This window comes from Falco naumanni, chromosome 9, assembly GCF_017639655.2.
Source record: "Falco naumanni isolate bFalNau1 chromosome 9, bFalNau1.pat, whole genome shotgun sequence".
Lineage (NCBI taxonomy): Eukaryota > Metazoa > Chordata > Aves > Falconiformes > Falconidae > Falco > Falco naumanni.
The window spans coordinates 11,400,550-11,424,280 of NC_054062.1; the positions used below are offsets into that span (position 1 = coordinate 11,400,550).

The 23,731-nt window shown below is 39.3% G+C and overlaps 1 protein-coding gene across 2 annotated transcripts in view; it reads left to right on the forward strand.

Moving 5' to 3' along the window:
- Window positions 1–23,731, forward strand: part of NEK6 (NIMA related kinase 6) — a 67,200-nt gene that overhangs the window by 25,425 nt on the left and 18,044 nt on the right. For both annotated transcript variants that reach the window (XM_040607346.1, XM_040607345.1), the window contains exons 3-7: window positions 8,811–8,951; window positions 10,294–10,356; window positions 15,795–15,905; window positions 19,385–19,493; window positions 20,742–20,849. In XM_040607346.1, the coding sequence (XP_040463280.1) occupies window positions 8,811–8,951; window positions 10,294–10,356; window positions 15,795–15,905; window positions 19,385–19,493; window positions 20,742–20,849 (532 nt within the window). The remainder of the gene's footprint in view (window positions 1–8,810; window positions 8,952–10,293; window positions 10,357–15,794; window positions 15,906–19,384; window positions 19,494–20,741; window positions 20,850–23,731) is intronic.

A 23,731-nucleotide genomic window follows, 5' to 3' on the forward strand; every position in this document is an offset into this window, starting at 1 on the left:
TTGGGATTCTGCCAGCCAGCCAGTTTCCTGAATCCAGTTTTTTTGATAATAATAAGAGAAAAAGGAAATAGTTTGAATTTTGCTTAAAGCAAGTATTTTTCAGTCATCTTATAAAAACATGTACTGTGTTGGCTTTCTCTTCTCTTTGATCCTTTGAAGAAAAGGCCAAAGAAAAGCAGTTGACTGTGTAAGTGAATAAATGTATTTTATCTCCTTTTATGGTTTAATAATAAAAGCTGATGAGGTAATTACCAAATAAAAGAAAAAGTTCATCCTACATGGAACTGTAGGCTATCTGACTTCATTTCCTGTGGGTCTCTGGAATCTCTCCTGCAATCTGTTTTGTCTGTACTACTATCAAGTTTCACTATAGTGGCTCATGTATCGCTCTGTTCCCTGCCTATCTGCAGAAGTGGGCCAAAGCTGGGGTTAGACCTGCACTCCGTGTGGTGTCAGTCCCTTCGCTGTAATCATGAGATTTGTATTTTGTGAGTTCTGGCTGCTTGCCTTTTTTAGGCTGTCTGTTATCAGAGCTATCAAGTTTTACCTATATGTATTTTAAAGAGTAAACAAAAAGCATCATGGAAAAGCTGTCAGAAAGAAAGACTTTTGCAACTGTGGTGTAACGTTACCTTGGGGAGGGGTCTGTGGGTCTTAATTTGTCATTCTGAACGAGCAGTGCAGTGGTGATCCAGGTTCTTCAAACAAGGAGCAGTGGTTAGGAAAGCTGTATCAAACACAGGATGATAGGATTTGCAAAAGTGGGAGGTTGCTTCCACGGAGTACAGCAATGAATGTATCTTACGCTGCACTGCTGGGAAAGTAACGTTGTATGGAGCAAAGCCCCCCTCTCCTAATGCAGCAATTTGTCATATTAAGTCATTTAATAATAATTGAATCCCCTTGATTAATCTCCTAGAATTAGCCAGTTGCATTTTGAGCAATTAGGGTTAATTACTGCCTCATTTGGCAGGATAGAGCCCCTGTAATTATTTCATGAACAAGATTAGGAAGTGTTCCTGTGTAGCAGATACATTCATGGCATCTTGGAGCACATGTTAGAATTTGTAATGACATAGTTAAGAGTAATTAGTAGCTAATAATCTATGTTACGCTGTTAACGCTGATGCTGAGTGGGCTCATTTTGCTGTATGGTCATTGTTCAATGAAACCTCCCCTCAAGCCTGTTAATATCCAGGTGGTGTTAGTGGAGGTCTCTGAGTATATTAACCATTCTGAGAGTGATCTAGTTTGGAATTAGGATTGCAGAAAAGACTTCCTTTGTTTTATAATTTTTTTTTTAAAGCTGGATGATGAAAATATAGTCTACCAGAGAACTGAAAACAATGTGTCTCCTCAGCAAGCCCAATTTAGAAATTAACAAAAATTGTACTATTTAGAGGGCAGGCTACCTTACACTGATGGCATGATATGATTGCTTATTACATATTTCTGGTTTTCCATTTTGCAGGAACATAACTGTATTTAATTTTCATTATTCTGGTACCTATTACCTGGAAGAGTCCAAAATTACATTATTTCTTTCTTCTGAAGATACAAGTAATGCAGAGATGCTATATAGTAGCTTTTGGAAGATAGAGAAGCTTGAGAAGGAAAAATTGACCAAACTGAAAAGAAATGTTGTGAATGGCAGGGTTAAAAGCTTAAGCAGAAAAAACAGAACTTGAGCTTTTAGAGCCTTGGATGAGGAGGGGGTTTTGTATGGAATGGCACTCTCTCCCTTCCAGCCCTTTCATTCAAAACTAGTGTCACCTCCAAAAAGCCCAGAGCGACAGTGTGCTCCTCTAGCAGAAACTTCTCATGTAATTATATTGTTGTGTTAAAGCTTCTTCCCCTGCCCCTTCATTCTGATAGAGGTGTTATTTCTGCTTTGTAACTAGTTAGTATAGACCTGTGGGTAAGGTATCAGACTAAGTGAATAAATAAATATAAAAAAGGCTCAATAAAATCAGTTTTAGCTTCTGACTGCCTTACCTGCCTAGAATTACCCTGAAGGAGTTCATCAGCAGGAGGGAGAACATTGCCTAGTAATGTTCTGAAGTGAAAGTGTCAATTATTTAAGTCTCCAGATTACTTAGTGTTTATAGCAGTAAGCAGTAAAAGTTATTTAAGAGTAGATCAGTGGTATAAAAATATGGAGCTATAATTTTTGACTCAGTTTTCATACTAAATAAACACAATAACTCACTTATAAACAACTCTTTTATATACTCGCAGAGCTGTTCATGGTAGTTTCATTTTGGTCTGCAAATTGAAGGTGGATTTGAACTGGTTGTCTAGCAACAAAGACTCTTCAATTTATTGTTTCTGAAATGCTTAGAGTATTTCTATGTTAATACTAATTTGTGAATATCACCTTGGTCTACTATTTTCAAGCTGGTATTTCTCTCCTTGTCGTAAGCTAGTACAAATATCTGCTGATAAGGATGTTAATACTTAGAGATTCAAGCCAAGTTCTTTAGCAAACTTTAAATTCTAGGTGACAGGTCAGGTTAAGTATATTTTATGATGACTGTATAGTCTAGTTTTGAAGCTGCAAATTGAAAAACTGGATGTATTCTTCAATAATTACTTGACTACCTGTTTGAAGGATAATCCATATTTTAAAAGTGTCCTCATCTCTGTAAGCTTAGAAGTTCTTCTTTTTAATCAATCTGTTCTAATGTGTTCTCATAAATTCACCTGGAATTTCAAACTCAAAGTATGCAAAATTCTTTTTAGGTAGGCATTATTGAATGGAGATGGGGTATAATTTTGTATGTCATAAAGATGTTTGAAACGCTGATGTTGATAGTAAATCATTACTCATAATGTATATGTGTTCAACTGGAGGGGCTGAAGCTTCCCCATCTACTATCACAGATGTCTTTTAACGGCGAAATTAGTTTACGGTAAATGTCATTCAGATGAAGTATGCACTTTAGAAGCAAGGAAACCATTCCTTTAAAATTAATGATGCATTGCAAATATCAGAAAAAGCCTTATATGCAGCATAAAGATAATTAAAATTCAGGTCAGAAGTGTATGACTTAGTCGGGCTAAATTTTTTAATGAGATTTCAGAAAATTAATTGGGCGAGTATGTTTTTACTCTTCTAAAGAATATTTCATTTCATGGCTCTACAGGAAAGATGCTTTTATTGGCATCTAAAGATTGTAGTGTCTGACTTTTTAACTGTTGGTTAACCAATCTTTAAAAATTTTTAGGTTGATTACAAGTAATCTAAATACCTTGTGACCTTGTAGCTGTTTGTGCAGACTGATGACTAGTGCCAGTTTTCCACATGCTAATCAGACAGCAGTAAAACAACTGACTTTATTATCAATTAACATTAGCACTCTGGGTTTATATATTGTGCAATTAGCAGTGAACATTCCCCTTTTTTCAGCTCATTCAGGCTTATTCTTTTCCGTGCCTCTGGGAGAAGCAGCCGCACAGGCATTCCTCTGCAGCATGTTAGTATTTTACCAGTATTTTTGTCGCCAGTCTGCCAGTACTTCCCTCTGCTTGAAACATCAGGTTAGAGGCTGCAGGAAAGGCTGCTTGGACAGTTTTCTCAGGACAGTTCAGAGTTTCCCCAGCTTTTAAATAATTTATTGGCCAAACATTAATTAGTCTGGAGATTGAAAGTCTTTCTACAGAACAGGTTTTTTTCCTTATTCTTCTTTATCCCAAAATACAAATTCTGAGCTGTACAACTACTCATTTAAAAAAGAAGTACAAAAAGTGTGTTCAGTTATGTAGCTGTCCTGTCTGCATATGCTTATAGCAGTGTGTGAAGGATTTTGTATCAAATCTCCAGTTGTAGGTTTTGACGTGTTTGTGTTCTTGCATGTTCAGTGGCCTGTGGTCAGGCGACGGTGGTAGCACTATAACAGACATCCCCAAAATCTGGAAGCATAAGTAGAAACTAGGTCCTGTCACCAAGGAGCAAGTATATAGCAATAAACTTTCCTAACAGTCATCTTCTGTCTTTGCCTGCGTTGCTTTATAATCTGGTTTATAGTGACACCTATTAATCTTTAATTGCAGTTTCTTACTCTTTCAGCATATCTGTTCAGTGTGTACAAGGTAATATAAAGTTTTTATTTCATTGGGATTTTTCAGTATCGCAAAACCCTACAAATTCTATTTTGCAGTAAATCTCATAATGCCTCAAAATTTAAGGCTGAAAGTTCTGGCAAACTTCTCCCTTCAGTATTGTGACGAGGGCTGTCATTGCATGCTTCTGCCAGCTTTGCAATTTCTGCTCTCGCATCAGTGACTACATCTGAAAGAGAACATGTATGCCAGAGATGTTGTCCAGAATGGCTTGTTCTTGGAATAATCTCTGTATTTCATCTTTAAAATGAATAGCCTCTTTATTCAAATAAGAAATTAATTGATTTTTGTCTTTGGCGCTTTTTTTTTTAATGGAGTAGTAGAAGAATGAGACTTCATTGTGTGGATAAAGAGAACAGCTTTTGTCTCAAAACTAGTTCTTCCCAGCCTCCCCTTCCTACAGCTGTCCTGGGAACAGAAATGTGCGGACAGCCCAATTGTCGTAGTATCTTCAGAGGTCCAGTGGTTGGAGGGGTTTTTATTTGCTTGGGTTGCCCCCTCCCCCCCTTTTTTAAAAAAAAATCTTTTTTTCATTCTAGCTCAAATCACTGACTTGCAACCTGTTTTTCAGGGTTACTGGCTTGGTTTTACTGTGTTCATGTAGACCTGAACCCTTCACTGCACCTGAATCTGTCCTGAAAATGGGAAAATCTGTTTTTGATGAACAGGTTTGAAGATGATGGCAGGATGTAATTTTACACACGTTTCATACCTGTATGTGAAGACTGTTGAGGTTTGCAGAAATAAAGATCATGGTTTATTTGAATGGAGAAGTATTGGTTCTTTGACAGCTTTGTGAAAAATTGTTAGTGGTTAAACATGGAAGGACTTGAAAAAATTGAGTTTCCCGTGTCAGAAGTCATGAAATAAGTTAAATGTATGCAAGGCCAGGCTATAGGCATGGTATTCTGAGAAGGTAGGTATTTCTTAGGTATTCTAAATGTGTCCTTGTAACAGTATTTAGAAGAGTGACCTGCTTACATTTCAGTACAGTAAAGCATAAGAGGGTTAATTTTAAACAGAGAAGTATGGGAAGATGGACTGCCATAATCAACAGGGAGCTTGCTATGTTTGGTCTAGCCTGAGCATGCTCTCTGGTTTATACCATAATCAAACATCTTCTAGCCTGTATGAAAGCTCCATTACTTTAATTAGGTCTGATAGGTTGTGATAGCAAATGCAAATCTAGGTCATTGCATATGTAAATGTGCAGCTGTAGTCCTGGAGGATGCCAGAACATATCAGCTAAGGTGTCCAGTCATCACCCAGCATTACCTCCAGCATGGCAAGCAGACTTTATGTGCTAACCATGTGAAAGTGGTTAGGACACACACATACACCCTGTCACTTGCCTAACATTTATTTATATTTTCAAGTTAAGTTGCTAGATACTTCTTGGCACATGCTTAAAATATTAATTTACACTTAAACACTTTTGGTTTAAACACGGAGTTTAATGATTTATGAAGGGCAAATGGATACCATCCTTGATTTCAGCAAGGAATTCTTCTTTAAAAAGAAAGTTTTGTGGTAGTGGCTTCATAAAATCTCACTGAAACTGCTAGCTCTATTGTGAATGTTAATGCCCAGGTAGAAAAGCTTTTTGCTCAAACTTTCTTGCTAGAGAAGAGCATGGCTCAGGAGGCACACATTGACAATGAAGGAAATGCTTTCATTCCTTTCTATTTTTTAATTAGGAAAAAGCGTTCTGTAATTTTATATACTGACACCTTTGTCTTGTCTGGGTAAAGCGATTTGACCGGACAGCCCGATTTGTTTAGTAACTCATATGTAAAACAGTCAGGAAATGGAGATGTTCCTGGTTAGTTACCAATCAAGTTGAACAAATACTTGTGTTCAGTCTTCTGGTGGTTTTGTCACACAAAAAATGCGTGTAAACTAATGTTTCGTTAGCAGTTCCTGGAATGAGATGAATACTCCTGTATTACTTTAATGTATGTTGATTATTGCTGCCTATCAAATCTCTGCAGAGAGAGATTGCAACCAGTTTAAACTGAGAAGGCTGCAGGGGCTGATTACTTTGAGTATTTGCTTGTCTGGTTTCATCCCAGGTTGCCTTACTTTCACTGGAAGTTACTAAATTATCAGCAAATTGATGTAACTAATAAAGCAGTGTTCTTTTCACATTCTGCTCTTTAGCTGATGACCCGTAGGCTACCTTCTTTCTCATCAGTGGGAGGGTACTCCCATTTTGTTGTACGGCAGACACTGCAAAACTTGCAGAAACACATACTGAATCTTCATTTTAAGTTTTACTTTGCTGTGTTACAGCTTGTAAATGCGGTACAGCTTCAAGCATGGCACAGGTACTGCGAGTACCCTCCCGCTGCTTGCCCCGGCAGGCTTTGGTTGCAGGGAGCGGTGGCTGCGCAGTGAGGTGGGTGGTGGGGCTCCTTCAGAGCGCAGGGGAAACTAAAGTGCCCTTAACAGGGAAACACTTCCTGAACTGTTCAAAGGAAATACTTGATGAAATTAACTTCCTATTTGCGTGTGACTTGCCTTCGTGTATAACTGCAAATTTCAATGCAGCTGCTGTATTTGTGTAGGTTATTGTTCATGAATTAAATTTTTTATTGTCATCTTTAGCGTTGAGAAGTGAAAACCACTTCTCGTAGTATGAGAATATTCAAATGCTCATGGTGATAGATGGAAAAAATTAGCTGTGGCCTTGGCATTTCAGAAATAATTACTTGAAGTGTCGTTTCATTTGAAAAGGAGTGGGTTTGCTCTTTTAGGGAATTTAAGCTAAGAAAGCTGATGATGGTGATGGCCTGGAGTTAAATTTCCAGTTAGGTGCCTACTTGAATTAGCGGGCACGGGCTGGATGTTAGCGTTGTGGTTTTGTCTCCTCGGGAGTTCATAAGCTCTAAGCTTTTCAGTTCAGCAGCAATCCTCCCCTCCCAGAACTGCGGAGCGCTGTCCTCGGGAAGTGCTTGGCGACTGACACGGGGCAGCGGCGGGGAAGTGCCGGATGAGCCCCAGCAGCAAACAGCATCTCGGTGCCACAGGGATGAGGGGGAAGGTGACAGTGAGGAGAGCTGATACTCTTTTCACTGTCTGGTTTGTGACTTACAGCTGTGTCTCTGTATCATCAGCATTTATAAAACATAATCATTTTTCTTGAGTATGCCTGCAGTAGAGTAGCTTTCGTCATGGGGATTTCTCCTGCATTTGTTGTGGTAAAGAGGCTCTAAAGGTGTCAGTCTTCAAAATAGCTTGTCCTTGTTGATTGATGCAGTTTGTGGGTCAGAAATTACTATTTAGGGGACTTTATTGGTGAGTTTTCTTAAAAACATTGAATTTTACAACTTTGTTTACGAAACCTCTGCCAAGTAACTGTGATGGTAGTTCAGAGTTGTGTGCGCGCCTTGAAATCTGGAAGCTTTCTCAAATGCCTTGATTGATATTTTTTATTGTTTGTTGGATAGTAGTCGTTTTTAATTCTGTTGCAAAGAAGTCCAGAGTTATTAACTTGTCAAAATAAATAGACACTGTAAGAGATCCTCATGCTGTCTTGTATGTAGTGCTGGTAAAAGGTGCTGACCTGAAAGCTTTACCTGTGTTTGAAATCTTACTTCCAGCCCCAGCCCTCTGTGTTAGGAAATGACGCCTTCTTCAAACATCCAGCCCTCCTGGTCCGTTCTCCCGGGAGCTGCTGCTGGGATTGCCTGCCGAGGATTCAGCTGTGAATGATGGCTGCATCCCTGGGAAGGCCTCCCCCAGCTTCTGCTGTGTGCTTGCCCTTCTGTGGTTTTTGATGGGAACTCTGAAATGGCTCAAGATGCTGAAGCTTAAAAATATTCTACTTGGCGTGCATGGCAACTTTAAGTCATTAATTTCCATAATTCGTTTTTTAAACATTGGTTAGCATCATGTTAATTACAGAAGAGACCAGAATGGCTCTAGGGAGCAGTTCCTAGTCTGTGGAGTATGTAATCCTCGTTACACTGTGTCTGCCTCCCTGGCTGAGTATTTACCTGGGACCTCAGAAGTAAGCATCAGCACCTCCCAAGTGACACAGGCGGGCAAAGTTGATGAGAGGGTCTGTAACTAGGGAGATCATAGTTTGGAACCAATTAGCTACTTACACAGAAGGCAAGACTTTATTTCCCGTTTAAAAAACTCATTTAACTTAATTCAGCCTATGTTACTAATACAGTTACTAGGAATTAATGCATTTATGGTCAGAGTTATCTATAGGCTGATCAGCCTAGATTAAGTTTTGGACCATCAGCAATGAGAGCAAGAGGGTGCGTACATCTGGCGATCTTAACTCTGTTCTGTACATTTTTAGTAGCTGTTTATGCTTCAGTTTGGTTAATACTTTTACCCAGTCCTGCCGTTACGTGTGTGTGCACTTGTGGCTGTATGCTGTGCTTTTATGGTCCAACTGCTCTGGTACAGAATTGTCTGAAGTGGGCAAAGAAAAATGAAGGTGGGGAAAGGAAAGCCAGACCACTCTGTTGTCCATCGTACACCAAATCAACAACAAATTTCTTGTCTATCTTGCTGGGCCATGCTTACTGGGAGGAATTGATTGTCCTGCATGTGATTAGTAATAGAAACCACTAGTTTGTGGTTGTAAACAAGACAGATTGGGAATGCAAATTCATGTTTTTGCATCACTTTTTCTAGTTCATTGATACAATTTCTTTTTACTTGAACAGAGACATTTAACATCGTACCCATATCGCTGCACATTGGCAGATTTTCAGATAGAGAAAAAGATTGGACGAGGACAATTCAGCGAAGTTTACAAAGCAACCTGTCTTCTGGACAGAAAACCTGTGGCATTAAAGAAAGTTCAGGTGAGCGTTGAAGTTCAAAGTCTCACTATTTAGCAAGTAAAATGGGAATGTTTTAAGTTCTACACAGATTACTTTGAGTCAAGATACTACCTTCAGTATTCTTTTGTCAGCAATAATAATGCAATAAAATGCTTTATAAATATAGTTTGAGAGCACTGGATGGTCTGGTTTGATATTTTTACACTAAAAAACCCCAACACTCTGCTTTCTTATTTAGCTCAGTTTGGGAGTTTTTTTCTTTTTTTTTTTTTTTCTTTATTATTTCAAGATACAGAATAAAAAATAATGCTTCTGAAGGTCTCAAAGCAGTTTTACAAATAACTGATCAGGTCAGGATAGTTTCATGGTGCTCAGTTTACATCTGGATGCGGGAGGCCAGGTGGCCCCACTGCGCTCCTGCCTGCCCCTGGGCTGTATTCTCTGGGGCTGCTTTGCCTATAGCCTGTGTACCCTATGTGGGACCCCATTGCAGTTTTGAGCAGTCTGTTTGCACTGCGTGGCCTTTACCCCTCGTCATCCTGGAGTTGGGTTTATGTTTCTAAATCAGAATTATGTAGTAATGGCGCAACTTCGTATTTATTTTTAAATTTTTGTTTTACTTTATGAAAAGAATTCACTAAATCGTAATTAAATGTGTGTGAAAGAATGAGGCCCTAATGGCCATAGGTACTTAGCTAGGAGACTGCTGTTGTGACAGAGGTGAATCAGGAGAACATGAGCACAAAGGGGAAAATGCCTGCGCTTGCTGAGGGAGTTTTAGATTAATTTCTGAAAAACTTTACTGCAAGCAGTATAGTTTTGTAACAATGCTTGAAGTATTGTGCAGCGTTCAGAACAGCATTTTGTTTGAGGAAATTTGCCTTTCATCCTTCATCACATCCTTTAAACTCATGTTTCTAGTGCCTTACTCCCTGATTATTACAAAATGAATATTAATGCTCAATATTATTGTTAATTATTACAGAGAAGTCAGTGGGAGCTATTATCTCTGTTTAAAAGAAAAAAGTAAACATTTTATCTTTTATTTACCATGTGAAATTAATAGTAACTAAGATAACTATGTTTTGAAAATCATAACAGCAAATTCATAAAGTAGTATCTTTATTTTTTTTGCTGCTTAGAATATTGCCTACGGGTTCTAAAATTAATTTTACTCTATTCCTGGCCCTTTAGTGGGTTCAAAATAAAGAAAACATTGATCTTTCTTTGATCTGGGGATTGTGTGAATACTCATTATGGCAGAGGATATACAAATTAGGAGAGAAAAGACCAATTTCTTGTTAAAATATAAAAATCTTCTTTTTGTTGTTCATTTTAATCTTCTATGTTTTTGTCTTTGAAGATTTTTGAGATGATGGATGCCAAGGCTAGGCAAGATTGCATTAAAGAAATTGACCTGTTGAAGGTAAGAATTTTTACAATGACTTTTTCCATTTTTTGTTTTGAGAAAAAAATTGTTTTCAGGTTGGCAACAGTCACTTGACTTTTATAGCAAATAAAGCTTATGTAGCAGACAGAATTATCTTAATAGACTGTGCTTTCTTTTGCAAACTGGAATGCCTACATGATGCAAGATTTTGGCTTAAAACTTAATTTTACTGAGGTTTTTGCCTATAGTCTAAGGAATCTGTTAATCTTTCTGTTGTAAAAAAGCAAGTGCTCCTCTTTGAGAGGCATGTAAATTCTGCCCTTTACGTGTTTTGATTTGTTTGTCACTTTAAAATAAGCTAATTAATGAACTAGCTAAATGAGAAAAGTTTTGTGTATGTGTGTATATATATGTACACGCACACATACCACGCATGAAAAATCGTAGTATAGGTAAAGGCGATGAAACCAAGGAGTACTTTTTAAGTGATGAAACGAACTAGTGCTTTTTTTCCATCTCAGTAATTTATTTCAAAATGTTGGTAGGAAATATATATGCATTGCACTTCAAATACATATTTTGAGTAAATGCAACAGATTGTAGAAGGCTAAAATTTTAGTTTAGCTAGTCAAATTTAATTCTAAAAGTATTAAATAATTCATTTTCTAAATGTGTTTTTAGGTATTTCTATTTAAATTGTCAATTTATATCCATGCAGTTGTAGACAAAGCTTGAGTCTGCTAGACTGCAGCAAAGGCATACAGGATGTTGTGTGAACATGATCCAGTTGCTTAACATTCATGGAGAAAAATAATGCCAACATTAACATTCAAAGCCAGAATTTGTGATATTTTTGGGTTCTAGGTAGTCTAAACAGTTTTGTCTTGAGGTCTGGTTATGGAAGATATTGTAAACTTGCACTAGATTTATTCAGAGCAGAATGTGCAAATTTACTAGAATCAGAGGAAACTGAAAATAAAATACCCATGCTGACAGGAGCCTCCAGAAGCTCAGCGCCCAGCCACCCATGTGGGGTGGCCAGAGGCAACCTCATCTGTTAGAGACAAGTTCTCCAAGAAGCCAGATACCAAACTATGGTTGCTGTGAACACTAATATGATATACTGAGCGGCGTAGGGCTTCCCTATCCACTGCTGAAGTAATTTAAATTACTTACTCTCCCCAGTCTTTATACCATCACCAAAGCTGTCTAGCTGCAGCAGTATTGGGAGCCTGAATTAGCTCCTTTTGAAGACAAAAGCTGTTGTTACCTGTCTCTGAGCCAACGTGTTTAAGTTAAAAGCCTCTGTTTGTCTGGAATTAAGCAGTATCTGTACATGTTCTGAAGTCTTCAGTGGTTGTCTTCTGAGCAGGGTAGCATGTTTGCCATGCTTCCAGCTTCTTGTTGGAGATTGCTTTTTAAATAGTAGCTGGAGCTCTCTGGCGGGATGGAGTTTCCGTTAGACCAGCAAAGTGTAATTCTGCGTTGAAAAATAGTGGTTAGTAAAACTGGATTGGTTTGCACGGTATTTTGTAGAAGAATAGAAAACATACCAGTAAATTCATTTAGTTGGGGTGAAGGGAAGAGCAGGCATAGTTGCTGGCAGTCTACAGGAAGGTACTAATATGTTGTTTATTTTGCAAAACATTATTGTGCTGGTAGTTAATTAGTCTTTATTGTTGAATTTCAACAATTCTTCTTGGACAGTTGTGTAGCTCCATCTGAGGATTCTGAAGTTTGAGTACGTTAAAAAGTCAGCTTGAATCCTGTTGTATTAGACATGCAAAGGGAATATATTAATATTGTGTGTAGTTCACTTCCTTCAAATGACTACTAGCTTTCCACTCAGAGCTAACAAAATACCTTGAATGTTATCCAAGATGTGTGTAGCTCAGCTTCTGAGAAGTTCAGCAGATAGTAAGTAAAAAGTAATCAAAGTTGAAGTTACCGATTTTGGAGCTGTGTTACGATGCTGTTGTGGTCAGCATGTTCGCTGACCCTGTGCAGGCACAGGCTGTTCCTGCAGGCAGCATCACTCAGAGCCTGTCTGTGGGCAGGGAAGGGCTGGTGCGTCTGTCAGCAGCTGGACCACACATCACTCTGTGCCGTAAGATGAGTAACGGATCAGATCAATATATCTGCAACTCATCCTTTGCTAATTAATCACTCTTCACTCTGTGAGAACTGCCTGTTGTCACAGCTTCACAGAAATAACCGAAGATGTGGTTGTGTTGGGACTGTTGTGAAAAGTCACATTTAAAAGCTTTAGTCACGTTTAAAAGCTTCAGAGCTGCTTCATCAGAGAAGGACACAGCTCCCTTCTTGGGGCTGGGCAGCAGGCATTACTGCTTATGCAGCATGGGGCAGAACAGTCTGTGCCTGGAAGCAGGAGAAAGTTTTTAAAAGTGACAGTTAAGTTCTTGCTGCAGAGTATGCTTGGCCTCTGGTCTGGCTTTTTATGGAATTTCATGGGGTTTCAGGGTCTGTTGTGAGCTTTTCACATTTTGGTTCCTTTAGAATAGCATGTGTGCAGCTTCAGGAAAGTAGGACAAGTGTGTTTTTCCTAAATGAATGCCTATTCTCAATTTTAATTCCAGCATTTTTAGCATCATTGTATTAGAAGATAAAATACATTTCACTTCCTGAGTTTACCAATTAAGATAGTTGTTCCTATGTCTAGAAAGTATAAAGTGTGCCAAGGACCTGATTCAGCCCAGTATTTTAGAGTCTGGTTAAATCCTGCTCAATCCAGGTATTTTTTCATCACTCCGTAGATGTGATGTACATGTCTGCCTTGCAGATGTCTAGTGTCTGGCCATGTAATATGGGATATTGATATTTTTAAAAACTTCTTGCTACTTCTAAATTCCGGTGTCTAGTATGAAGTATTTTTAGACTATTACTAAAACAATTTGCTATAAGAGCTTTTCTTTATTTGTTGTTTTTATTTTTAATGTAGACCACTGAGGAGTTTGTGAAGGAGTTGCATAGATTTACTGTAGTCCATCCCTGTCCAAGTACTTTGTTTTGATCAAAGACTTCTATATCAGGAACAAAGGGGCTATAATTATTCAAAATTTAACAGAAGCGAGATGAAATTTTATGTTCCTTTCAGTGTATTTCTGGCGAAAAGGTTTAGGCAAAGCAGCTCAGTAATACAGCTGTAATCAGCATTTGGGCTGCCAGCACCCACAGCCACTCATTTAGAGGTGGCTTACCCTTCTGCATGCCTCGTGCTGACAGCACTGCTGTGCATACACATCAGGCATTAACTGCCATTGGACTTTTAGGATGCATTAAAGAAATAGGAAATGTCATTAACCCAAGATAAAGTGTTTGTAATGTTTTGTGCATTTGAGGATTGGTGAGAATGAATATACAGAAGAAAATTCAGGTGGCTTTTTCCATGCTGCATGAATATACAGTAGTTATTAAAAAAACCCAACCCAGAGTCAATATATGTACTTAAAATTTTGACGAAAGAAAGAGTGGAGAATTGAAGTTTGGCTTATCCATAGTGGTTTACCTAGCTGGCTGGGAAAACAGTGTTCAAGGGTCAGTGAATTAGAGGAAAAAAATGTGTACTTCTGCATTCACACCTCTGAAAGGTCATGGGCAGTCTGCTGGGTTTTCCAGCGGAGAAGAGTCTAGTAAGGCTCTTTCTGGGGCACTCGTCCCTCTGCTTGGTTTCTGCAGAGGGTGGCGTCAGCTTTTGCTGCTGCGAGAGGAGTCCTCGGAGACCGCTTCATCAAAAGAGCTACCACAGAAGCGAGCATGATGGCATGGGTGGTTTGTTTATTTGCTTTTAATTTTATACTTCACTGTAATAGAAGAAACATTCCTCTTTTAGATCTAATGGGTTTCTTCAAGTCAATAAAAACCATCAGAAAATGTGCGTACAGTCTCACAAAAAAGGTACTTAAATTCTTTGTATTGGTTAAGCAATGCTTGGGTCTGACCAAGTTGGGCTTTGTTACACAAAATAAACTAAGTAAAGGCTGGGGTCAGGACAGGGAAGATGTTGGTGTAGTAGCTGCCCCAGCAGTGTGTGGTTTTTGTTCCCTGTTGCAGTTGTAGTGTTTTGCTCTTGTATTTTATTGGCATGCGGTGCTGAGGGTTAGGAAAAGGCTTGTTTGACTGCTTGAACTCCTTGATGCCTTTGGGAACTCTGGGGAGAGTTCCCAGCAGAGCATCCTAAGGAGGACAGAAAACATCCCCTAAATCCTAGGCTCTCCTGTATCCACAAGAGCAGTACCCAGGCATTGGCTCTGTCACGATAGTGCACGTGTGTGTGTGGGGGGGGGGGGGAACGGCACCCCGGTGTGCATTAAGGGCCAAGGGCTGTTCTCAGGGGTTTGGTGCTTTTTTTTCACTCAAAGTTCATCTTCAGTCAGGGTACCTGAGAGCAGACATTTAAAAGAAATTTCTATAGAAATGGTGGGCTGTGACTTTTATTTATTTATTTAAGGCTTGGGCTTGTGGGAATGTTCTTCTCCTGATGCCTGCACATGGATCCCATTAACGCTAATGTGTGCTAGTGTCGAGGCATTGCAAAGAAGAATCTATCCCCTAATGTGCATGCAGAGAGGAGTGATTAGCGTGATGGATCATAACAGTGTTTCTTTTGGCTTTGTAACCCCTGGAACAGACAAGTTGAGTCACAGCTGTTTAGTAGATGAAATGCTCACTTTAGTAGTTTCTAAATTTACTGCATTTGTAAGAGCACAAGAGAAAGATAATCTAAAGCAAAATGAGCAAAGAGATCTCTAGATAGTACATTATCTTCTAAGCAATTACAGTTTTCCACGTTAAGAAATTCAGACATAAAATATTAAAACAAATTTTAATTTCTTGAGCCTGTTTCTTAATTTAGTCCCATGAGTAAAATGTAACAATCTGAGAAGATGCCATTTTTTAACAAATGTAGGAGAAAAAAAAAAATATATCAGTTGTGAATATAGGAAGCTATACCTGAAATGAAAAGAAGTAATCACTGAAGAGGCAAGCATAAATAATTAGAAAAATAAACTGACATATGTAATTTGTGCATTGTTTGCTTCCATCAGAGTTTTAATTTAATTCTGTTCTAAGGAGCAAAGAGATGTCAAGGTGTACCGTAATCAACAATTGGGGGGGTCTGTTTATATTTAAGGGGTGGGTGGGGATCAGTTACTGCTTAACAAAGCTTCTTTCAGGATGTTGATTTTAAATATTTTGTGAGTTTACATTGGGAAAGGTTGTTTCATGCTATTTTAGGCTATATTGCTCTTTACTCAAGACACTTTATTATGCTGTACTTGCAATACATTGTATTTCTTACAAGATATTTGTCTACAGTAACTCAGAGCACAGTTTCTAGTTGCACATACTGTGAACTGTTTTGCATAATGATTACAAAAGCAGTACATGTATTGTATCTTGGAGTTGTTACTACAGCGTTCTAAGTTTCTTTCTTGCGTTCCCTCTATCTGCAGCAACTGAACCACCCCAATATAATTAAGTATTTGGATTCTTTTATTGAAGACAATGAACTTAACATTGTCCTGGAACTTGCTGACGCTGGTGATCTCTCTCAGATGATTAAGGTAAGGACGTGTTGATTCTGGAGGTGCTACAAACTTCCATGGTTAAGCAGACACGTGGCAGTGGGGGCAAGCACATCTGTACTGGAAGCACTTTTATTTTCTGTTTGCAATTTTGCACACCCTCAGGGTGCTTCCAGAGCCTAAACTGAAGTGCCTGGTGGCGTTTGACATGCACCAAGCTATGCTGCTTGCTTCTGGTCATTGCTTCTGGAGGGAGCAAGCCTCTGTATTATTTGGTGGGACGTATGTGTTATTCGCAAGGTTGATTTATCCAGTCTGTGATTGATGGGGACATTTAATTATTGTTAGATTTGTTATTCACATAGCCTGTCTGCCACTCTGAAGACATTCAAGAAAGTGTATTGACTTTCTTTGCAGTGGGGATTTGGGTTTGAGAAAATGTTTCAAGTACTTGTTCTTCTTTTATGTTGCTCTTAGGAATACTTGTATTGCTGCAAACCAGCTTTAGTTAAGCTGTTACCACCTGCTTTTATATTTTCTTTGACATGTTAATCTTTAGACATACATCCCTTGTGAGAACAGATGTGTTATATCATGTTTGTTAGCACTCTCAACCTTCTCTCCATGTTTTACCTGTTTTTTTGCCATCATTATTCTGTAATTATCATAAATGAATGTTTGGAAAGTTCTCCTCCTCCTTGTTGTCACAGTTAAAATATCTTATTAACAGATTTGTTTTCTTTGCCAGCAGAGCTGTGAGGCACTAGGCCAAAGGCTGTCAAACAAGTTATCCATTTAGTCCATAGTCAACGGCTAAATTTACAGTATCCATGAGAATCTGCTCCATCTCGCAGGAGAGTCCCCCTGGGCGAGCGAGCTGGGAACAGGCAGTTGGCAGAGCCATTCCTGGGGAGAGCCCCAAAATTCCAGATACAGCTGCTCAGTAGCAGGAGCCACAGCCTGCTGCCGTGGCCATCGGGGTCCTGGGCGGCCATCGGGGTCCTGGGCGGGCTCACTTGGCCTTGTGGAGACAGAGCTAGTCCTGCCTGGGGAGAGCTCACGTGTATTTTTGTCTTTTGGTGTTTTCTTGTGGCTTCTTGTATGTTTTACCCTTTTCCCAACAGATCCTGGGAAACTTGCAGTTTATCTCAGGCTTTTTGTAGTTGCGGTTAAAGATGGAAAGAAAGCGAGAGCTGTGAGAGCAGGAGTTAGGGCTGTGATTGTCCTGGGGTGTGCAAGTGTTTTGCTTGATTTTTAAATCTTAACTTATAAAAAGCTTTACCTACATAATTTTGAGATACCATCACATAAAATATTTGCATTTATTTCACTTACAGTTTTTAGTTTAAAACATTCTCTACTGATAAATATGTTCATTTATCTACCAAGATTGGTTATTTAATTTTTTAAAATTACTTTTTGTGTCATTTTATAAACAGGAGTTACTTTTTTCCAAAACATTATTTATAGATTCTTAGTTTGATAACTTGAACAGCACTGCAACTTGTGTTCTTTCTGCCAGCGCTCCCCAGCCTGGTCTGTTTTCCCACATGTTTATTGCAGGCATAAAGAAGATGCACTAGGTTTTTTCAAGGTCATATAAATGATGATTTCCTATTGGTACAAATCTTGGAATTCCTTATTTATTTATTGGGGGGGGGCGGGGGGCGGGGACAGGATGGACAGACGCCTAAAACGAAGAGGTAACAAAAGTCTCGTCCTAAATATAGCTTTAATTGTGGAAGGGGAATTTGCCTGCCTGCCCCCACCCCCACCCCTTGGGAATTTAAGCTTACGTGAGGATTTTCAGTTTCCAGGAGGTGGTAGGAACAGCAGTAACAACACTCTGAAGGTGCGAGAGTGATAAAAACAGGGACTGTCTTTGTCACGCCCCTGGTGCCTGCATTATTTATGAGGTATTGTAAAGCTGATGTAAGGGAGTGCTGCAGGATAACCCACTGGAGAGTTGGGACTTTCTTGTAAATGTCAGGCGAATCTGATTGGACATGACATTTAGAAATTTATCACTTGTGGCCTTGCATGTCCACTCTTAAATACTTCAATGAGAATTAAAGAATTTTATTGTGTATATAACACTTTATCCCTCACCCTCTGTAATTTCTCTGAGCTCTCTATCAAGTTTTGGTTTGAAACTGTTGCAATCTGTCAGGTTTGCTGCCTGGGGAATTGCAGGGTTGTGCCCCTTCACAGCTGATCTGCAAAAGAAGATTTGCCATTACTTGAGTCAAACACGAACCAGTAACAGCACTTCACATAAAATATAAAATGTGACAATGGACATCAGATGTCTCTACTGAGACGAAAAAGCACAAGATGCAGAAAGGGGCAATGACGAATTTCCTTCCTTTATTCTTGCTCTTGCATGCTGCTGGTGGAAATTCTCAAGGGTATGATGCAAAAGATGCAGTTGCAGTGTGCTAGAAGGGTGTACAGTGTTTCAGAGCTAGTTGTTATCCAGTGACACCTTGTATATCAAAGGATGAGGATAAATAAACTTCTGGAAGTGTATTACATGTGTATTTTGTTAATGCTCCGGATGAAGTAGCTCAGTGGTCTAGCACAGGGAGAAGCAATGAGAAGTCGGGGACCAGTAATTCGAAGTAGTGTGATTTTTGGGGTGCCTCAGAGGAGGCAGTCATGCTTTCCATGTGATGTATATGGCTGTTGCGTATTTCTGAAATGGTAAAAGAATAGCTGAAGGTACATAATGTTTACCCTTTGCTGAAGCATGCAGCTGCTTATTTATTCCTGTAATAAGTTGCTGGGGAGGACAACTTCAGTATTCCAGGGAACCATCACCGTGCTGCACTCCTTCATATTGTGTGCATTATGCTTACAATTATTTTATTTGAGAGCTATTAGTACCCAGAGGTCCACTGAATCCAGACTCAGCTATAGTTGGCACTGCATAAATGCACACAAAATGATCTTTTTCCAGATCTGTATGTCTCCTGATCAGTAGTGTCTTTTTGTCTCACTAGAGATAGTTTGGTTGATTTAGTATTCCTATTATACATGAAATAGAATGTATTATTCTACCTGATCACAGAAGAAACACGGATACTTTATTGATGCTCTAGCCATCTTTTAAAAAGGAGGAACAGATTACCTTATTGTTGTTAATAGATTGTACAATAATGAATGTTTACAAGATTTTTTTATGATCTTTTGTTACTTAAGGCAAAATATTTGAGACATTCATTGTTTTGAGGCATTACATATGTTTTGCAGGGTAATTAAGGAGACTAATGGTAATTATAATTGGTGTCCATTCAAAAATGTCAAACCTATTTAAGCATATTTTTCATAATAGTTGTTAATTAGTGAACTGCACTGAAGTTTACATGTAGAGAGAAGGAGTTAAAAGCTAATCAGAAGAAAAGTCATGCTGCTGCAGATCTGGAAGACATGAGCAACCTGCAGCTGCCTAACACAAGTCCAGGAACGAGTCAAATATGTTGCTTTTTCACTGATCTTTTATTTATTTCCTCCCACAGTATTTTAAAAAGCAGAAACGGTTAATCCCGGAAAGGACGGTGTGGAAATATTTTGTGCAGTTATGCAGTGCAGTTGAACACATGCACTCCCGCAGGGTGATGCACAGAGGTAACATTAATTCAGTCTCTTTTCACTGAATAATAATATAATGTTCCAATTAGTAAGCGCCTACATTCAAAAACAATTATGCTGATGTTCAGCCAATGCATGTTTAGAGAGGCTGGAGCTTGCAAGATGGATTTCTCCTTCTGTCTCTTTGCCTCATTGTTAAAGGATTCAGTCCGAAGTGAGTGTGGTATTAGGAAGATGAGCTGCTTTGTATTCCAGACGCTGATATTAAGTAGAAGTGTCAAACTTGCCATTAGAGGAGTGTCAGAAGTAAAATGCTGAGACTCCTGGATGCGGTGAACTCTAAGATAGTCTTCATTATATTAACTGTGACCTTAGAGGGCTTAGAAGAGGTTTTCTGTCTTGCAAGCTTTTCTGAAAGATTAATACAAATATGTCCCACACTCTCATAACCTGTTCTCTATTTTCATTAATTATTTTTGAATCTCTTGTCTTAGAACTTTTCATAACTTTGAGCTCTATCCAAAAATTACCGTGATTCTTTCAGCATAAATCCTTTGTGAAGGACTTGACCCAGGAAATGCAAATGTCCCAAAAGACACCAATATCCATTTCTGCTCCTTGTTATTTCCCTTTTGCTCTGAAGTACTGAATTCTTCACTATTTTTTTCAGCAGTGTGATGTTGTTTTTCCTCCTTTAGACATCCCGATGCAGTTTATCAGTTGTACCTGAATTAGGTCTGTAATTGGTGGCTGAAATTTGGAGCCTCACACATTTTAGTCTGCTTTAATGTGAGCCTCACTAACTCAGTCCTGACATGACTGCTTGAGAAACTGGGGTTCTGGTAATTTTTACACTCTGTGAACAAACTGGACTGTATATAGAGCCCAGAACTCATGTATATGTATGTGGGACAGTAATTAGCCTTTGCTGTGAGGGGACAATGGTGGGCAGTACAGTTTCTTGTAGAAAACGATCATTTCCAAAGAGAAACAGACTTACTGCTCTTGATTTCCATCAGTTAGAGGTTGCCTCTCTTCTGTTGTGCTGTTTCTTACTTTTTCCCTCATTGGTATTTCTTGTGTGCTGGGAAGTATGCTCTGATTTTTGTGTGTGTGTGTGTGGAGCTTGAAGTCTTGGAAGATTCAGCCTATCAAAGGTATAAAGAAACACTGTTCTGCTCAAGCCTCTTTTGTACAGAGCGCGCTCCAGGCTATGTTTCTATTGCAGTATTAGAACCAAGTAACCTTTTGTGGCTTTGACCTCTTACCTTTTTCTTCTTGCAGATATAAAACCAGCCAACGTCTTTATAACAGCCACAGGGGTGGTGAAGCTGGGAGATCTTGGATTAGGCCGTTTTTTTAGTTCTAAAACCACTGCAGCACATTCCTTAGGTAAGATGGTACTCACAGACGCTAAGCAAGCACTGCCATACCATTGTCAGCTGTGATGTTCAAAAGAAATGATGTCTGTTGGCCTACTATGACGGAAGCTTGATACATACTATATTTTCTGTGATAACATGTTTTAAATACTCTTCATATGAAATTAATAAGTATTTTTTTGTTTTAAAACGCCAGTTTAATCTTTTTTTTTCTGGAAAGTCTGGCCTGGTAAGTGTATGATTTATAAGAAACGTAACAAATGCAGCTTTTCCAGTCCAGACAGCACATTTGCCTGCACTCTGCTTCGTGGAATTACATGGTGCACCACCACCATTTTTAGCAGATGCTGGTTGGCCATCTGAGCCTGAACAGGGGTTGTGACTGTCATCTGAGGTGAGGGCAGTGTTCAGAGCCCTCCGGGTTCATCTGTTCCAAAAAAGGACTTCACTGTAAACTCATCTTGGGCTTTAAATATCCAAGTTTTCTTAATGTTTTCCACATATCTGAAGGTTGTTTTGCTGCTCTTCTGTCAGTGCAGCTAGTTGTTCTTGCCAAAGTGTAGTACCTTGCTTTTATTCTTACTGAACTGTATCCCATTTCCAGACTCTCCTACTTGTGATCACTCTGAATTTTTATTCTGTACTCTGCAGTGCTTTGGTTTATCTCACCTTCATGTTACCCACAAAGGCAAAAGCATTGCCAGTCCCCCATATTAATGCACGTGTTGAACAGAACTAGAGCTAGTGGCTGTCTTGCAGGGTTTCACTTGAAGTAGCATTCTACTTTAGCAAACTGCTTTTCCAACCAATTTTGCATCCATTAAGTAGTTTCATTTAGACAGATTTAACAGTTTGCTTATAAGTAAAGTTATATAAGCCCTTGATAAAAGCGTTGAAGTTGTAATGCATCTGTTGCTTGTGTTTCCTTCCCTCTGAAGACTCTTACATTATCATGGGAAAAAAAAATTTATCGTTTGTCATGATACTTGTGAACCAGTCATAATGATAGTGATTACTTGTTTCTTGTTCTGTTTTTTGTGGTTTGTAAGTAGCATGATGATATTTCCAGCATTTTGCTGGGAATTGAAATTGAGTGGTTTAGGGCATCTGGGTTCCTCTCTCCCTCATTTTTGCCATTGGTATTACCTACAATGCTATAGAAAAGTGTACTATACATATAGTTCTTACAGTAATTATGTAAGTCTTATAGTATGAAGTATTCCATAATTGTCTCTGTAGCCTCTGGAGAGGTGGCTGATTTTTCTGGTTTTATTAATGGGTCTCAATTATTTTGAGTCGCAAAGGTACTTCTGTGTTACAGCACGGAAGGAACTTTGGCTTTTAGTGCAGTATTTAAGCTCTTTTACATTTAGCACTGTGACTAGATTTTGGAACATGGTGTTTCACTGTTTGTGCAGTTGCTTCCACTGAATGTGAGTCTTGCTCATTTGTTTCTTCTATGAGTACAAACTTAATTGATAATACTCACCAGCAGCACTGGGGCTTCTCAGTGGACAAGAAAGGAAGATGCATACCTTATTCTGTGCGTGCTTAAAAAGCGGGGCAGGCATTTAGATAATTGACTTGAATAAAACACTAGATTTCCCTTTGCATCAAAAGCTATCCTAGGATATATACACACTACACTTAATAGATTAAAATAAATCCTCTTCACAGAAAGTTACAATCACATCATCTGAACAGGCAAAAAATATGATCATGTGTAATTATATGATCTTATCTAGTTTGACTGCTGCACTTATTATATTAATAAGAATAAATTGGGGCTTGGAAACTGGCTGCACATGTAAGCCAAGCTTGTGACCTTTACCAGGGTTGCTCTCTCTTAATTGAGAAGGCTCGTGTAGGAAGAGTTAAGCCTCTTCTGCATGAACCTTGCCCTTCATCAAATCAACAGCATCCTGGAAACAGGTGAATAAGGTGCAAAACAGTAAGGGAGCAGCAGTGAGTGATATTGAAGGTGGTGTGGTGTGGGAGGGATGGACACATCACCGTTTCCAGTGGCTCTTGTATCCAAGTAAAAAGAAGGCTTTAACAATTAAAAAATATGCAGACTTGAAGCTCTTTGCCTTTTTGTGTGTGTGTGTGTGTTGGTAATTTGCCAGACATACAGGTTTTGTAACAGCAGGAAATCTACTGATCTTGGTTTTGGTTTAATTAAGACATTTGTTTAAGTAGCTGTGAGTGATGAACACCCTGCAAACCGGAGTGCGGTACCCGTGTGGACCCAGGCTGTGATGCCGGGCACTTCCCGTAGCCACGTTGCCCTGGCAACCACCCTGAACCATCATTTCTCTGGCTGCTGACCCATGAATTGAATGCGTGGCTTATGCAAATATATTCATCTAATTTTTTTTTTCTTTCCTTGTATTTGCTAGCATCAGACTGGCATAAAAGGGCATTAGGCAGTACCACGACCCGTCTGACAGGTGTACCACCGGGCTGTGGCAGCACGGCCGCCGCCGTGTCAGGAATGGGAGCCGTAATTAGAGCAAGGAACAGAATGAACGTCAGATGAATTACCAGGCAGCAGATCATATTTGTCAGGAAGGATTGCATACATAAAAATTAAGTGACAGTACATGCCGGGGTAATGAAAGAAAAATGAAAGATTTGCCCATACACAGCTCATGAGATGCAGGCGAGTGCCTTTCTCGGAGCAGTGGCAGGATGCCTGGCCAGCGGCACGGCCGCTTGGGAGCATCGCTGGGGCAGCAAGCGACCGTGGGGCAGGGAAAGCCCTGGCCCCTGGAAAACCTCCACAGGCAGACCTGCGGGAGGGGAAACGTGGACACCTCCTGTCTCACCGAGTAACAGAACTGTGTTAGGGAAGGCAGCAGTGTTGTGGGATGGGTGATAAACCCCAGGAAA